Genomic DNA, 18,248 nt, shown 5'->3' with positions numbered 1-18,248 from the left:
TGCTGATGGAATATATCCTGATAATGATGGAGTGGGGCAGGGGCCTGGGGGGAACCTCCTGCAGGTGAGTTCAGGTGGGGTTGGCTTTAAAACAGGAGGGTTTAGTGGGAACAAAACAATTATATTTTTAATTTTCTTTGAATTCCTAGAATCATGGAATGGTTTGGGTTGGAAGCCACTCCAAAGATTGTCTCATTCCACCCCCCCTGCCATGGGTAGGGACACCTTCCACTATCCCAGGTTGGTCCAACCCGGCCTTGGACACTTCCAGGGATCCAGGGGCAGCCACAAGTTTTCTGGGCAACCTCCAATGACAGTTCCAATGAATTCCAAGGAAACTGCCCAAACTTAACTCGGCCTGGGACAACTTAAACACACTCAAACTTCACCCTTCCATTTGCTGTGTCCAAAGAACCCCTTGGTGGGTGTCGGTGAGGGGTCAGAGCACGTGGAAGGTGCTCAACATCTGGGGAGGTTCTGGCACTGAAAGAACTGTTGGGACCAAAGTTAGGAGCACTTGGCTTTAAACAGAACTTTAATTTTTGTTAATTAATGTTTGGAGTCATTACATGTCGCTGTCTCAGAGCACTTGTGCTGTTGGCTTTTAGGTTGCTCGTTTTGATTTGTTGCTAAAAGTCCGGGTAAAAACGTTAGGTATTAAAAACAGTTTAAAAATTTTAAAATACCAAGAATATTAAGAGCATCCTGCTTCTCTTGTTGATGTGTGTCATGGATTTCTCTGTCAGATGAGGATGAGGATGGTGACCGGATCACAGTCAGAAGCGATGAGGAGATGAAGGCCATGCTGTCCTATGTAGGTACAGTATAAAAAATGCTGATCTTTTTCCCCCATGTTTCTCTCTTTTCCTTGGTGTGTTTTGCCTTGTGCCAGTGTTAACAGAGGCTGCAGTTTGCACTGGACAATATCCCTGTGTTAAGTCCAGGGTTGAATATTCCTGGGTTAAATGTAGGTGTTTAAAAACTGTATCACATGAGATATATGGACATGCTTGACTTTAAAAAAAAAAAATAAAAGAGACACTTGTACACTTACTGATCATATCATAAACATTAAGAATAATGCATCTTAATGACTTTTGCATTAGGTATAGTGCAGGCTAAATGGACTATCAATTTCTTGTATTTTTTATGCAGTACTTAAAGTAACGGCTCATTAAAAATGAACCCCTGGGCTCTAAAAATTTTTCAAAATCTACTTTCATCTGGAGACTGTTTCACCCCTCCTAACAGAGGAGTTTCATTGTAGCTGCAGGCTCAATATTCATGGAGGATTTAAAGCTGTATTTTCTGTTTTTTAATAGGAGATATGTGTGTCTGTGTGTGCCTTTGTATAGGTAGGTGTGTGTAAAATCTGTCTGGATACCTGTAAATATAAAATCTGTCTGCAGGGATAGGGTGCAGTTGCTTATGGAAACTAAATAATTTCAGTGGGTCTTTCATGCTGCAGATTTAAGTGGAAAAATATAATTTAACTTCTTTTTTTTTTTTTTTCGGTCAAATGAAATGGATAAGCAGGAAGGTGACAAATGGTGTTTTCTCCCTGGGCCAGGTGGGCTACAAGGGGTGTGTAAATGTTGTTTAACTTAGAGCCTGTCAGCATCAAGCCCTGTTGGGTACCACCCATAGGTGGTTTTGGTGGGACTTCATGGAATCCTGGAATGGTTTGGGTTGGAGGGATCCTAAAGCTCATCCTGTTCCACCCCCTGCCACGGGCAGGGACACCTCCCACCAGCCCAGGTTGCCCCAAGACAAAGGATCACCATCAGGGCTCCTGGGCCAATGTTGGAGGCACCACATAGAACAGAAGGGCTTAAAAGGTAAATTAAGGTGATTAAGAGGACTGTCCTTTTTATCTGACCCTGCTCCATCCTGGGAGGGTTGATAGGAAGAAATGTCACCACAGACTTCCAGCAAATTCCATTTTTTTTATCCCACTTAATTTATCACATTCTTTTAATATAGAATCATATCATGGAATCTTGGAATGGTTTGGATGGGAAGGGACCTTTAAAATTCATCTCATTCCACCCCCTGCCATGGGCAGGGACACCTCCCACTATCCCAAGTTGCTCCAAGCCCCGTCCAACCTGGCCTTGGACACTTCCAGGGATCCAGGGGCAGCCACAGCTTCTCTGGGCAACCTGTGCCAGGGCCTCCCCACCCTCACAGACAGGAATTCCTTCCCAGTCTCCCCTCTATCCCTGCCCTCTGGCAGTGGGAAGCCATTCCCTGGGTCCTGTCCCTCCATCCCTTGTCCCCAGTCCCTCTCCAGCTCTCCTGGAGCCCCTTTAGGCCCTGGAAGGGGCTCTCAGCTCTCCCTGGATCCTTCTCTTCTCCAGGTGAACCCCCCCAACTAGCATTCCTTGTATTTCTCTATTTCCCTTCTCAAACCTTGGCCATTTTTGCTGTAAAACTGGGAAACTTGGCTTTTCCTGGCACAGTCTCCAGATTAATCACGCCTTGGTAAGGTCATTTTTTTTGCTATGCTTCCAAGCTCACTGTTAAAGTTTCAGTACATTAGAGTTGTGATTGCTCAACTCTCTGCTTCCCCTTAAAAATTATGGGATGTCTGTAAATGACTTCTTTCTGCTTCAGCAGCTTTTCTCCTCTGAAAATTTTTCCTCTTCAGTTTTAAACTAGTTCTTTATTTGAGTGTTGCACTGAGGGTTTAACTTCCTCACTTCCCATAGGCTTCATTTTGGGATGTGTTTGCAAGAAAACAAATGTTCTTAGCCTAGAAAGTGAATTAACCTGTTATAATCTTGGAGAATATAATGGGGAAGAAAAATACTCATTTTTGAGTGTTTTGAGACCTCCACCAAATCTTTGGAGGATCGGACAGCTGCTTAAATATTTCTGGGAATTTTAGCATGGTGCATTTTGGTGTTCTCCAAAATGGAAGTGAAGTGTTTTCTTTCAGTTTAAGAACAAAAAACCCAATTCCCTGAGATGAGAGATCTCTTCCATGACACTCTGACTGGGAAGATCTTTGGAATCACAGGATAGATGAGAATCATGCCCAGCCTCTCCTCTTTAGGTCCTGAACTTGGCAGGAAGTTATTTCAGGCAGTTCTGGAGTTATTTTTGAGTGAGCACAAATGCTGTGGATTAGGCAAATATTGGGGGGGGGGAAATTAAACTGATTTCTGCCTTGTGCCTTGCAGTTAATTAAAGCCAGAGCTGGAGCAGCAGTGGGGCTGCACTGGGCTCTTGTCTTGTAGCACTATAAAAAGGCAGTAATTTTTTTGACAGCCACTGATTGGAAAGTTGCTCGCAGCTTTCTCCAAGCAAGGGGTACATGCTCTGGATCAATAACTGGCAAATTTCCCATTAAAAAGAATACCTGAACAGTGTTCCAAATAGCCACTGGCATCTTAATTTTCCATGGAAACCTCAAATGCTCGTGTGTGGAGGACAAGTCATTTTCAGTCAATTTTTCCAGACTACTTGTTAACAGTTATTGCTGTCCCAAAAGGTTGACAGCTTACATGATTGATATTTCATTTACTTGTCATCACTGGTGAGTAATGGAGAGGGCCATGGGTTTTTCTCTCTCTCTCTCTGCCCCTCTATTATATTTTTTTTTTTTTTGGTAGGAAACAGTCTCATGTCTGTTTATTTTAGTTTATTATTCCAGAGAGTGTGTCATATATGTTTATGCTGTGTATATAGGTGTCTTTGGGTCACAGAATGCCACTAGGAAATGGTAATTAAAAGGTTTGTTTTTATCAAGCAGTTTTGGGAGCAGGTTCTTTCCCAGCTCCATAACTTTAAGGTGCTGGGAACACATTTTTCTGAAGGGATATGAGGACATGGGGGAGGATTTGACATGTTATTCACGACCCTCCTAATAAAAAATAAGTTTATGGGGTCCTTGTGACCCCTGGAGAAGCTCTTGATCATTTCCCAAGGGGGGGGCAGTTCCTAAACTTTTGTCTCTTTGAAGTTCCATCAGTAAAAATTCGTGTTTTGAGGGAAACCATCAGTGTGAGGGAAATACCTGTGTTTGATTCCAGAGAGACTTGGGATTTTTCTCCTCCTTGACACCCAGCCTTGCCAGTTTGAACAGTATCACACAGGGCTGGCAACAGTGACGTGCTGAATTCTTAGACCACACCGGGCTGGTGAGAATGAGGATGAAAGCCAGAGGAGCCACAGGGATTTCTGCCGTGGAGATCTGGCCCACAGCCAGCAGGTTTCCCTCAGAGGTGTTCAGGGATTGCAAAAGAAACGTTCTTTGTGATGTGCTTTCTGTGTTTATAACATGTGGTGATGGGAGTTAGGCAGGTTGGAGGCAGGAAATTCCCAAGCCAGGTCTGTCTCCTGCCCTGGGATGGTTTGGTTGTGGGGTTAAAGGGTGTGGCTGGAGAGTTCCCCCGTCCAGTGCTGAGGGACAATTAAAGGAGGCTGAAGAAGATTTCAGTTTGCTTAATCCAAAGGTTTATTTCTTCATTTAGTGCCACTCCTCATCCTTGTGCCACCTCTCAGGCTCCCTTGTCTCAGGTTACGTGTTTTGTGTCTTCATGGAATCCTGGAATGGTTTGGGTTGGAAGGGACCTTAAAGCTCATCCAGTTCCACCCCCTGCCGTGGGCAGGGACACCTCCCACTAGCCCAGGTTGCTCCATCCTGGCCTTGGACACTTCCAGGGATCCAGGGACAGCCACAGCTTCTCTGGGCAACCTGTGCCAGGGCCTCCCCACCCTCACAGGGAAGGATTCCTTCCCAATATCCCATCTATCCCTGCCCTCCGGCAGTGGGAAGCCATTCCCTTTTGTCCTGTCCTTCCCAAGTCCCTCTCCAGGTCTCTTGAATCCCTTTTAGGCCCTGGAAGGGGCTCTCAGTTTTCCCTGGAGCCTTTTCTTCTCCAGGTGAACAATCCCAGCTCTCCAGAGCAGAGGAGCTCCAGCTCTTGGATCATCTCAGTGGCCTGAGTGTCTTCTTGGGTCTTGATGTTCTCAGATCCTTTTCCGTCCCTTTTTGCCCATTCTTAGCCTTTCTTTATCACTAAACATTCCCCCCAGGCCACTTCCAGCAGTCCCTGTGGAGCCCAAGGGGTCGGGATGTCTGCAGTGATTTTCTGGAAGTGCTTTGTGTCCCCTCCGAGGGGACACACGTGGCACCTCTGCCTGTGTGGGACGTGACCCCAACTGCCCTGATGGTGCTTCACCGCTGCAAATTCTCGGATAGTTTCCATATTCCCATGGGATTTTCATGGAGTTTTCCTGATTGCACAGTCCTGGGTTGTGTTTACAGCACATCTTTGTTTCCACGTTTGGTTTTCTCGGCTCCTCCAGGTGTGGCACCTGCTGTGTTTGCTGTCAAGGTTCCATTTGCTCCCTCTGAAGTATTCCCAGGTTTCAGGAGAGCCTGGAACTTCCCCAGCTGATCCAGTAGCAGATCCCTGTGCTGGGCACCACAGCCCCTTGGTTAAGTTCCTCTGTCCCACTTATTGTGGGAACAACCACAGATGGTAAGAAACCATCTAAAGGCTGATTTGCACCGCGGCAATTAAAAAATAAATAAAAATACATTGAATTAAACAATCCAGAAGTGCTTTTACTGCTCATACATTACTGAGTCATCTCTTTCTTTAATCTCTTTGCAGTATTACTCCACTGTAATGGAGCAGCAAGTAAATGGACAGTTGATAGAGCCTCTCCAGATCTATCCAAGAGGTAATGCTGAACAAATTCTAATCAACAACGATGATAACTGTTGATGAAACAGTTCACTGGTATTTTTTTTGGGGGAGGTTTAAATGCACATAACATGATGTTTACCTCTTAATTTGGATAGGAGGATTCATTATTGTGGGGAGTGGAGGGAAAACTGCATTTATTGCATATAAAATAGCTGATTTCCTGGAGTAAATTAGACTAACGAGATTCGGTTTGCACAGTACATATTTAAGTACATTTAAAAAACCCGTTGGTGAGGGTTCTGCCTGTATTCAAAGCAGATGAATAACTGAAGTTTTGAAGATACTTATGTAAATTGGGCTTTTTTTTTTTTAGATGTTTTAATATCATTAATCAGCCTGACAGACTTGGGGGATGTCACTGTCACCGCTCATTTGGAAAACGGGAACGTGTCTGTCACAGGAGCTCCATCCATGACACGTTTTATCTGAGATCTGGGCATTTAGCAGCAATATCAAAATGTTCACGAGTGCTTTAATAGCTCTCCTGAACAGGGGAAGATGTAATCAATTCTGTGGTCTGAGGCAATTAAAAAATAGGTCATCTACAACCTGCACAAAAATCCGTAGGCAGCTCGTTAGGTTTTTGGGAATGAACTCAAATAATGGTTAAGGAAAGCCCAGTGCATTACATAATCCCACTGATTCATTCAGATCTCAGTAGCCAGGCTTGGAATCTCTGCCTCTTTTAATTGATGGAACTGGAGAAGGTTTGAAATTCTCCGAGTAAAATCTCCCAGCAATAAATTAATTGAAATAATTAAAAATTAAACCCTTCTCACTTAACTGATATGATACAAATAATCATACTGTGAGGCTCCCAATTAAACATTTCTAGACTTCCATTACTTACAACTCTCTGAAGTTTGAATTGGGCAATTAAGCAAGAGCCTCCTCAAACACGTGCTAATCAGGTCTCCAAAGGAGCCTGGTTTCCTGGTAGTTTAGTGTGATCCTGTGGAAAAGAGATGGGAATTCAAGGGGAACACAGGATTGTTTTTTATGGCTCAGGATCTGATTTTGAGGGGCCTCCCAGATGTTTGAGCTGCAGAACTCCAGAGCCACCAGCAGTGAGATGTGTCCTCCTGAGAGCAGCTGTGAGGGGGAAGTGATCTCCTGCCTCTTCCCAGGCTGAGGTCGTGGAATCATGGAATGGTTTGGGGTTGGAAGGGGTCTTAAAGCCCATCCCATCCCACCCAGGTTGGAGCCCAGGTTGCTCCAAGTTCATCCAACCTGGCCTTGGACACTTCCAGGGATCCAGGGGCAGCCACAGCTTCTCTGGGGAACCTGTGCCAGGGCCTGCCCACCCTCCCAGCCAGGAATTCCTTCTCAATATCCCATCTGTCCCTGCCCTCTGGCAGTGGGAAGTCCCTCCATCCCTTGTCCCCAGTCCCTCTCCAGCTCTCCTGGAGCCCCTTTAGGCCCTGGAAGGGTCTCCCAGGTCTCCCTGGATCCTTCTCTTGTAGCTTGGAATAACTGATGTAGTGGATGATCCTTGTAGGTTGGGAATCCTTCTTGGAAATGTGAGGCAGTTACATCTATTTTCTTTTTAATCAAACAGTTGCAGGAAGTTGTGGCAGGAGGTGCTGGCACAGCTTGGAGTTTAAAGGGTTGTTTTGTGATTACAAATCAGGTTAAACTTTCTAAATTCTCCTTTTGGGTCATTCCTGAAGAACCAACTGAGTAGATTCTTATTCCTTCTGCTGTCTCCTTTTTCTGCCTGCTTTACATCCAAGGGGAATGGATGCACAGATCCAGGATTCTCTGTGCTGCCCTGGATGTGATCCCCCCATATTCCTGCTTTACATCCAAGGGGAATGGATGCACAGATCCAGGATTCTCTATGCTGCTCTGGATGTGATCCCCCCCATATTCCCTCCCCATTTTCACCGTGGGCTCAGCTCCCTGTTCTGCTGAGTATTTCCCTGTTTCCACTTACCCTAAATTGCTTCAGAGCTGAGTTTCATCTTTCCAAATCACCTCCTTAAAACACCTCTCCTTTCTAGGTTAGAGCTTTAAAGCCCAGACCGCCCCCAAGTTCTGCTGCTGCTCTGAAATATTGAACAAAATGTGCTTTCTTGCTCCTTTTTTTCCCTCCCTGTCTTCTTGTCCTGCCTCTCTAATGAACATCCCAAATTTTGTTGGCACAAGCACTTTCCTTCCCTGCCCTTTTGGCCATGTCTCTCCACGTTCAGCACTTTAAAGCCCCATCAGGAACGTGCAGCTTTTCTGCCTGTAATTTAAAGTTCTCACTTTTAAGAGCTTTCTCTGCAAGTCCTTTGAATCCTTTTCCCTTTCTGCCCCTCTTCCTTCTGAGGAAGCCTCAGCCAGCTCCCAAAAACTCATCTCTTCCACAAAAAATCCTGCCAGGAGTAAATGCCCACGTGCCATCCTGTGTTACCTGGGCTGTGCTTCATAACTCATTTCATAATTTAAAGGCCTTTAAGGGGAAAAATTGGTATTTTGTCTATTTTTTTAATAAGTACCTTGTTGCTCTTTAGGTAATAAGAGCCAGAATTCTTTTTTTATATTGAAAATAAACCTCTGTGTGTGATATACATAAACAAGAGTGTATGTGTGTACATACACATATATCTATATTTATATATTTCTATCTGTCTCTATCTATCTATTTATATCTGTCTATATCTATTTATATATTTCTATCTGTATCTGTCTATATCTGTATCTATATCTTTATATATATATTTTTATCTATATATATATATCTATATGTATATATAGATATATCTCCCCTATCTGTGTTATATATATATATATATATATATATATATATCCCATTTGTGGAATACAAGCTGAGTATCCCATTCCAATATATATATATATAAAATAAAAATATATAATATATATAATATGTAATATAATATATATAATAAAAATATTCTTATAATACCACGTTCAAAATGTCAGTTTTAATCTGTTGAAAAAATATAACATGCTTATATATATTTATAATTTGTGGGTTTCTGATTGTTTGGGGTTTTTTGAGTATCATAATATTTTCCCTCTTTAAGATGCACGTGGTAATTTCTACTGTCATTTAAAGGCACATGGCCTGGCCCTAAGTGATGTGTTTAATAACTATCATCTGTGTCCTTCTGCCTAATAAATAGTTCTGCTTCCTGCTGTCAAAAAAAAAAAGGGGAGTGAGAGGCACGTGCAGCAGAGAAAGAGAAAAATCAAATTCCTCCCTCCTCAGACAATCAATCACCAGTGACAGCCCCTTTAACATACCATTTGTAGGGCACTGGAGTTTTCAAATGGGAACTGTCTGGAACAGGGAGCCTTTGTGGCTTTAACTGGTGACAAAAACACAGCCCTGAGTGAAGAACAAGGAGAGGTTCAGGTGGAGAGGCTGGAGGAAAACCCCTTCTCCAAACCCAGCCATCGTCGTGAAGCGCCACATTTGTAATCTGTGTCCAAAAATTGGCATTTTCTAGCCACTGTTTGCTTTTTTCAGGCTGGCTGCTGTTGCCCCTGCCACGTTTTGCCACATTTAAACCCAAACTGCAGTTGACAACGTGACTAATTCCTGACGTGTGGCAGCTGATTCCTTTAAAACACATCTTGCAAATATTGCTGTTAAATGCCAGGCCAAAAAAAAAAACACCCCACAGCCTGTGAAAATACAGTGACACAAGATTTTAATTTGAATTACAAAAAGCCTCTGATCAGTTCAGCCACCAGTTCTCTCCATTTTTTTTTTTTTTTTTTTTTTTTGGTGATGTGTTTTAAAGCAGAAATTAGAATTTCTATTACCCGGTGTCAGAAAGCTCTTAGCATTTATAAACGCTCACTCCTGCAAGTTAAAAAAATCCTGCTTTGGTAATTCCCACCCTGGGTCTTGCGAGGCACTTTTCAATCATTTCTCTCTGCTAATTTTGGTGTCACCCTCATTTCTTTTGAAAAGATTCATTTTGAGCAAATTTGTAAATGGCCCTGATGTGTTCTACAATTGAGTCAATTACTGTTTCAGCCTGCAAACCTCCTGGGAAACGGAACATACATGGCCTGAAGGTACGAATTTCAATAATTGTTTCAGCAAACTTAGATGGATTTGTAATGCTGTGTTCCACTTATTGAAATGTCAAATAAAACTGCACTTTCTTGAGCTCTGACAAGCAGGGGGGTTTTTTTTATTATTATTATTATTATTATTATTATTTAATTTTTTTTTGTGAAGGTGGGAGAAGGATTTATTTAAATGTTGTGCTATCTGTGTATATATCTCTATATATAATACATATATAGATAGATATAGTTTTATTAAAATGGAACTGCCTTTCTTTTTGTTTTTAACCTCTGTGAATCAAGTTCCTAAATTTCAGTGGTCAATTTATCAACTAATGCTATCTGTGTGTATATATATATGTGTGTATATATATATTGTGTGTGTATATACATATGTGCATATATATATGTGCATATATATATATGTATATACACTATACATAGTTTTATTAAAATGGAGCTGCCTTTCTTTTCATTTTTAACCTCTGTGAATCAGGTTCCTAAATTTCAATGGTCAGTTTGTCAACTAATGCTGTGTATATATGTGTATATATATATACACATGTGTATACACTATATATATATATATAGTTTTACTAGAATGGAACTGCCTTTCTTTTTGTTTTTAACCTCTATTAATCAGGTTCCTAAATTTTAATAGTCACTTTATCAACTAATGCTATCTGTGTATCTATATATATATGTATAATGTGTGCATATACACTATATATATATATATGGTTTTATTAAAATGGAACTGCCTTTCTTTTTCCTTTTAACCTCTGTTAATCAGATTCCTAAATTTCAATAGTCAGTTTATCAGCTAATGCTGTCTGTATAGATACATATATACACACCTACATGTGTGTATATACACTGTATATATAGTTTTATTAAAATGGAGCTGCCTTTCTTTTGCCTTTTAACCTCTGTGAATCAGGTTCCTAAATTTCAATGGTCACTTTATCAACTAATGCTATCTGTGTATCTATATATATATAATGTGTGCATATACACTATATATATATATATGTATATATATAGTGTTATTAAAATGGAGCTGCCTGTCTTTTGCCTTTTAACCTCTGTGAATCAGGTTCCTAAATTTCAATGGTCACTTTATCAACTAATGCTCTCTGTGTATCTATATATATGTAATGTGTGCATATACACTATATATATATATATGTATATATATAGTGTTATTAAAATGGAGCTGCCTTTCTTTTGCCTTTTTAACCTCTGTTAATCAGGTTCCTAAATTTTAATAGCCACTTTATGAACTAATACCTGCCACTACTTCAGAGCTTTAACCCCCCCCATATTCATTTGAATTCAGCCATTTAAAGCCCCACCACACTGGTTTGATTCCAGTCATTTCTAAGTGGAGAAGGCACCGCAACGAAATCATTTGAGGGTTTGGATTCCTTCAGCTCAGCTCTTTGCTCGTGTCATCACATGTAGGAGGCTCCAAATGCACCAAATGACTGTTTAGTTTTTACAATGTGCACAAATGATGGATTTATCCCCTCTTTTCCTGCGCTGTTGAAGGTGGGGGGATTTGTGCAGCCCAGGAATCCTGGAGCCTGCTAACCTACATACACACTCCAACCATTGCTGTGCCTGGCAAGCAGCTAATTAACCTTCCTCATGAAATGAGAAATCCGTGGCAAATTACAGGTTAATTAGAATGGTGTCCTCTGAACACAGTGACTGAGACAAGCTCCTTTCCCTGCCTGCAGGTAAATACTCGGGCAGGGGCTGCCAACAACAGCGGCTCGGCTGTGGCCGATTCCCTCCCCAGCAATAGGTAAGAGCCGGGCCCCTGCTTTGTGTTCTCACCTTTTCTCACACCAAAACACCCTCTTGTGTGGTTGTTGCCAGCTGTGACATTGGTGGTGAATGACTTTTTTCCACCAGTGCTGAGGTGGGGAAGGTGAATTGCCTGGATTCGTGGTGCCGGGGGCTCCACGAGAGTTTACTTCTGGAAAAAAAAAAAAAAAGTGTTTTCTGGCTCTTTGGGGTGGTTTTGTGCTTATAAAGCATTGAGGTGCTGTTTGGGGTTGAACTAATCAGGTATTAATCAATAATTAGTTGATCTAATGGCAAGGTTTGTATGTTGAAGTCTTCGTTGCTTGATCTCGTTCCAGGATTCTTGGCTTTTAAAATACCCCATTCTTGAGTTTGCAATGATAAATAACCCAAATCATAAACCTCTGTAGTTTTATTATTTATTTGAAAATTCCTTACAGCTTAGGTGCCCTACTTCATACAGTTTCACCAAAGTTTTGAAGTCCATCTCCCTTATTTTTCTTTTCACATCCCAATTTGAGAATATTCACATCCTAATTTGAAAACCCATGTTAAGGTCTCAAAATGCAAGAGAACTTGTTCTCTTTTTTTTTCCTAGAGATCTGATTTCTAAATGCTGGAGCTTAAACTCCCTTTTATTCCATGAAGTCCTTATTCTGCATACTGATGTTAAAAGGAATAAACAAAAACCTTGTGTGTTCTTAAGAAAGCAATAAGGAAAGTCTGGCTGCATGTTCTTCATACAAGAGCATATTTGAACCGTGGGAATAGAAACCTCTGGAGGCCCCTTTCAACCTAAATTATTCTATTATTCTAATAAGCATGTAATATTGCATTTATCTGTGCATCAGCATCTGCTGCCTTTGCTCTCTGAGAGCATTTTGTAAAATAAAAAGAGATTAATTGCCAGAGAGAGATGAACACGATCAAAGACACAGTTGGGCTGCATTTGATGGGTGAATTTTGGGTGCCTGTTCTGTTAACACCCCAAGGTGGTGGGACAGTCCCCAGATCCCTCTTTTCCTCGTGGGAATGATGGGATGTGGGTGCCCCTTGACGAGGAGTTTCCACGGGAGTTCTGCCCCGCTGGGAACCCCATCCCAGCACCACTAAAACCAGTTTGCTGCTCCCTTTAGTGGCTTTGCTAATTGTGGAGCTAAAAAAAAAAAAAAAAGAGCGAGCCAGGTTTGCCCCATCCCTTGGGGAAGATTTGCTCCATGTTTTAGTGGTGATAATCCAACCCAAAACTCCACAAAGGAACTAAATCTGAATGGCTTTGACCCGCAGCCCTGCCAGTCTGAACTAAATAAAGCTGTTTTTCTGTGCTGTGGCTTTTCAGCACTCGCTGTACTTTGAGCTTGTTCTTAAAGTGCATTGCAAAGGAAGCTTCTAGAAGCTTCTTGTCACCTTATTTGGTGGTTAATTGCCAATCCTTTTCCCAGCCCTTCCGCGCTCGGAGTTTTGTTTTTGAAGTAATTGAAAGTCTCTCTTTGTTTCATGTTCACAAATTGTTAGTCATGAAAGATGACAAGATCAACTTATGTTTCCTTGGAAAACTTAATTTTTCTTTAAAGTAGTCGTGGGAACAAGAGGCCTATTAAAGAACAAAGCCACCAAATATGAAATCTGTGTTTTCACTGTTCCTGTTAATAATGATCTGTGATCAAGACACGTGCACGGGCCTTTCAAGAATATATTATTTTGTACTTTTTTTTTTTTTTTTTCAAAACTTCAGTAATAAGAGCAGAATGTCCCTTTGAGATGAAGTTTTTTGCAGGCATTTTGCTGCCCAGGCAGTTTGTTGTGTTGAAGGTACAAGGAACAGAGTTTGTCAGGAGAGGAGGTGAAAAGCAGCGTTTTGTGAGTGGGTGGAAGGAGTTTGAAGCTGTTGATGGTTTTACCTACAAAACTCACCAGGCTGAGAGTTTGTGGTTTGTTAAAGTTCTCCTAAAAGGGAAAATTGAGTTGTTTTGTGTAAGGTTATTGACATGGGAGTAGATTCTTCCTGAAGAAGCACAGGGAGTGCAGCAGGTTGAGCTGGAATGGAAAGCTGGACTCATTTCAGGGATTTAGACACGTCCCTGAGATGCCTAAATCAGGAATTTTACTGTCCTGCTCACCGTGCTCTGGTCTGCACTCATCTGAGGTAGTGGGGCAAAAAGCCTTCTGCTGCAGGAATTATTGAGGAATAATCCCTTAAGGAGCTGTAAAACAAGATATGGCACCTGAAAACTAGATGTGAGCCATATTTTCCTGTTGTTTTCTGAACCACCTGATGTGCCAGAGTATCTTCCTTTCATTTTACTGATGAACAATAGGTTGTGTCTCAGAGGGTGGTGTAGTCAGGTGTCTAAACCAGCCAGTCTGTAAAGGTGAAAAATATATTGATTTTCTGAAGTGTTCACTGCTTCTCCATCCCTGCTGTCTGCACTTGGGCAGTGCTGACTGGTGTCCACTAGATCTCCTCCTCCAAGTTTCACCTGCTCAGAATAATGGAACCAGGAATTTGTGGCTTGTGATTTCCCTTGGTCTGACGGAGCGAAACGACCCGGTCGTTAAAAATAATCGCCTCTCATTTTTATTCCAGCTTGAAAAAGTCTTCTGCAGAGCTGAAGAAAATACTTGCCAATGGCCAGGTAGGTGCTTTGGATGGAGCCTTGGCTGCCTGGTTCTGCAGTGATTGGCACAGCACAAATAGGGGCAGAGATGTTTACTGCTCATTTAGCTGTGACGTGTTCTTTTAACACAGGGCTTGGAGGCACCATGAAAACCTTCATGATATGAATGAGTTGTGTGTCCTGATTTACTTTGATTGGCAGAGCAATTTGCTTCCCATTTCTCAAAATGTGCTAATCAGATTTAGCTCCAAATAGATGGAGGCCCCTCGCACGTGTTGCGCTGCCGCCACAATTCCAGGGGAGAAAGTTAATCAATTTTGAATAACTGAGTCAACTCCTCACTTAGAACGACCTTCCTGCTTTCTAGGGCAGAAGACACTTGAATATTTAACAGGTTTTTGCAAGGAACTGCTCTGGAATCGCTTTAGAATCATGGAATGGTTTGGGTTGGAGGGGACCTTAAAGCTCATCCAGTGCCACCCCCTGCCATGGGCAGGGACACCTTCCACTAGCCCAGGTTGCTCCAAGCCCTGTCCAGCCTGGCCTTGGACACTTCCAGGGATCCAGGGGCAGCCACAGCTTCTCTGGGCAGCCTGTGCCAGGGCCTCACCCTCCTCCCAGAGAACAATTTCTTCTTAATCTCCCATCTAACCCTCCTTCCCTCTGCCACCTCATGTGATGTTAAATTAATGGATGAAATTGCTTTTAAAGGTCTTCTCCAACCTAAACTATTCTATGATTCTATGTTGTAACTTTATAAAAACCAAAAAAAAAAGCCCAGTAAACCCAAAAACCCCCCCAAAGTTGTAGAAAACTGTCTTGAATTCCTTTCCCTTCCTGCTCCAGGCATTCAGCTCCTGGCACTCAAAAGTGAAAGGTTTTAAGGTAACAATTGATGGACGAGCAGACAAACAGCACAGTTATTTTGTGCTTGTTTTGGGCAGGCTTGTAATGACATTAAATATGCACTGTTAAATTAAACCACCTTCAAAGAAGCCCAGATCCTTCAGCAGCAGCATAAATATGTTTTAATGTTTGTCACAGAGAGCCCTTTGCAGCCTCGGAGGCCGGTGCCTGTCGTGGGCTCAGACTTGCCTATTAGGCTCTATTGACTGAGACATCTGTGTCACTGCAAATAAAAGACTCTTATTGATTTTCTTAACTGCTGTTCACTTCCCCTCCACGTTTCGAAGGCTGAAATCTTAATTATCTCAGATGCCTATTCAGTGCCTTCACACAATGACCTCTCCAAGCCTCGCTGGCATTTCATGAATCAAGGAGTTGGTAGTTGAGCGTGTCAGGAAGATGAAGGCTGAGCTTCCTCGTGTCCTTCAGCCTCACCTGGAACACTGGGAGGGGGAACAGATGAGAGACCCCCTCAAAAAAAGGATTCGGACACCCCAGTGCCACTGAATCCCTGGAATGCAGCCTGGAAATGTGGTTTTAGGCTTGTCAGCATCCCTTTATGTCCAGGTTTAGTTTGATATTTCCTCACATCCAGGTTTTACTTTGATGGTCCCTCACATCCAGGTTTTACTTTGATGGTCCCTCATGTCCAGGTTTAATTTTTTTATTCCCACGTTCCCACCAGGTGGATTTGCTCGTGTTTCAAAATTTGAGAGCCAGACAATACATTTCTCTTGATGACCTGAAATTCTGGCAGTGCCAGCAGCAGGCAGCTGAACTTCTAAGTGGTGTTGCTATTAACTCCCATATCACTGATTTTTTTTTTATAAGGTAGAATTGTTGAATGTGAGTGAAAGCTCTTGTGAAGAGCTGAATTTGGGCACTTTACGTGTTCAAAACAATAAAAACGAGTGGTTTGTGTGCCCTGCAGTGGATTCACAGATTTCTCCCCTGTGTTTTAGAATTTTGGAACAGTATAAAAAAACCAGACTTCTTGTTGTGGTTTTAAAAATGTTACTTAAACCCATTAAAAAAGAAATAAAATAACTAAGTTTTAACACTACCTTTAATGCTACTTTTTATTCACCCTGATGGGAGTTAATCTGCCTTCTGTTGAGAGCAAATGATTTTTGTTGTGTTCTGCAGAATTTGATCCCAGATCCACAACTGGAGCTGGGTTTCCAGTAGCAACTTTTAACTTTTCCTCCTTTTGAGGGGGATTAAGTCACACTTATTGTTACTTAAATATGGCCTGGGCTATTAGTTTTGATTATTTTTTGGCAGTTTCTGCTTTCAGGCATCCCTAATGATATTCCTCTAGTAGTTTCCATTTAGGTTTAATAAGGAATTCATATTAATCATTAAAAGAAGGGGACATGATTCTTCAAGATAATCAAATATTGACAGGTTAGAAATAGCTTTCTGCCTGGGTTCATTGATATAGGTGATGTGATATAAATATTTATTTCTTTTCTGTCACTCAGAGTAAATGCCACCAATTGATTCAGCATTGATATAGTGTCAACAGTTCATAAGAAACATTTGACTGGCTCGTGTTTTCCGATTAGTCTCTGCTCTATAAAGTGGGATTTACTAAATCTCCTCAATTGTCTGCTCATGGAGTGTGACTGTTGGCTGAATCCATGATTGCTTCCATTTGGGAAGCGAAGGTGCGGCCGCGGGATTGTGGCAGCCCCTCCACACCAAATCAGGATTAATTGGGCATTTTGCTTTTAATGATTTACAACAGGCAGACACTTGATTTCTGCCCAACCCAGGGATGTTTTGTTTGCTGCTTCATAATTGAAGCTTTGCTTTTGCATGAATTCCCTTCGTGTCGGCGGCGGCCAATCCAGGTTGGGTTTGCAGCTTTAATATTCCAGTCCTTCCCAGGGAGTTCATTGTTTTTGTGTTGGTGTTTTATGATGGAGAATCCAGTTTTCCCAGTTAAAATAAATAAATCACCCTGTGGTTTTTTGGCACCTTTATTGGAGCCAGTAAATCACACTTTATCTCTCCGTCGGTTGCCGACAGACGCTCCCTCCACCCCAGTATTCCTGTTTTTTCCCTGGGTTCTGGTTGCTGTTTTTCTGGGATATCACCAGGCTCAATCCTCAGAGGATGGAGCTGCTCCTATCCCCATCTTTTAGGGAATGATGTGGAGAAAATACTCCCTTTTCCCAATGAGCAAAAAACAGGAGAAAAGAGGAAATGCTTCGTCTCCGATTCGGCTCAATTTATTGTTTATAACTTTATAATCACCAAAAATTCTCCTTTTTCACCCCCAAGAAGGGAAGATAGGAGTTTCTCCATGGCTTTATGGGTTCATTGGGTTTCTCTTCAGAGTTACTCTGAGAAGAACTTTTCTGAGGATGCAGGAGAAATGTTGGTTGTTGCCTCCAAGACCGGAGAACTCAAGTCTTCCAGCTTGGAAGAGCAGAACTCCTTAAATTAACTTTAAATTAACGAGTCTGCAGCCTGAAAGAAATTATTTCTAGTGCAAGGGCTCCACTCTAGATTCCTTACATAGTTTAAATCCCGTTCATGAGTGGTTGTTCCCTGGGAGGTGTCTTTTCCCCCTCTTTATTTGCATTTTCTGATGGATGCAATAAGCAGGAGAGCTTTTGGTAATAAGATAAATGTTTATTTTCATCATAAACCTTGATATTTGAGTGGGCCATTTTGTTCCCTCTTAGATACCTGGCCAAGGTTTGACTACAAATAGGTAATCAAATAGAGTCAGCTTCTACTTTGAGGTATTTTGAGTTTTCTCAGGACTCAGGTTTTAACATGACTGGAAGGAATGTGCAGTATTTCCTGTGAGAAACAATGTGTTTTGCTCAGGTAGTGAAAGGAAAGGACACAAATTTTGGATTAATCGCTTCTGTCCTTAAAGCTTATTTTAAATCAATTAAATATTCCATTTTCTGTTTTTAAGACATGCTGAGTATTGACTCTCTAGGACATTTCACCTTGTGATGGTAACACAACAAGTTTGCTGGGTAAGATGGTAAACAAACAAGTTGGTTTCCTAGGAAAAGATCTTTCAAAAGCAGGATTTGTCCAAACATTTACTACTGAAAATTATCAGGCAATGGGGGAATCTTTTTGGAATAGAAAATGCTTTCTGTCCAGAATTTATTCTGATTAAAATGCTTTA

The 18,248-nt window shown here is 41.7% G+C and overlaps 1 protein-coding gene across 3 annotated transcripts in view; it reads left to right on the top strand.

The window, feature by feature from the left end:
* MAP2K5 (mitogen-activated protein kinase kinase 5) overlaps window positions 1-18,248 on the top strand; it is a 126,008-nt gene that overhangs the window by 8,770 nt on the left and 98,990 nt on the right. For 2 of the 3 annotated variants that reach the window (XM_017830326.1, XM_017830325.1), the window contains exons 3-7: window positions 747-814; window positions 5,628-5,697; window positions 9,718-9,758; window positions 11,495-11,562; window positions 14,152-14,200. In XM_017830326.1, the coding sequence (XP_017685815.1) occupies window positions 747-814; window positions 5,628-5,697; window positions 9,718-9,758; window positions 11,495-11,562; window positions 14,152-14,200 (296 nt within the window). Of the gene's footprint in view, window positions 1-746; window positions 819-5,627; window positions 5,698-9,717; window positions 9,759-11,494; window positions 11,563-14,151; window positions 14,201-18,248 lie in introns of those variants that run through there. The other variant, XM_017830327.1, reaches the window with a different exon arrangement.

This window comes from Lepidothrix coronata, unplaced genomic scaffold, assembly GCF_001604755.1.
Source record: "Lepidothrix coronata isolate B3197 unplaced genomic scaffold, Lepidothrix_coronata-1.0 Scaffold176, whole genome shotgun sequence".
Lineage (NCBI taxonomy): Eukaryota > Metazoa > Chordata > Aves > Passeriformes > Pipridae > Lepidothrix > Lepidothrix coronata.
Note: the sequence above shows the minus strand (reverse complement) of the source record. Positions and strands in the feature narration are given on the sequence as shown.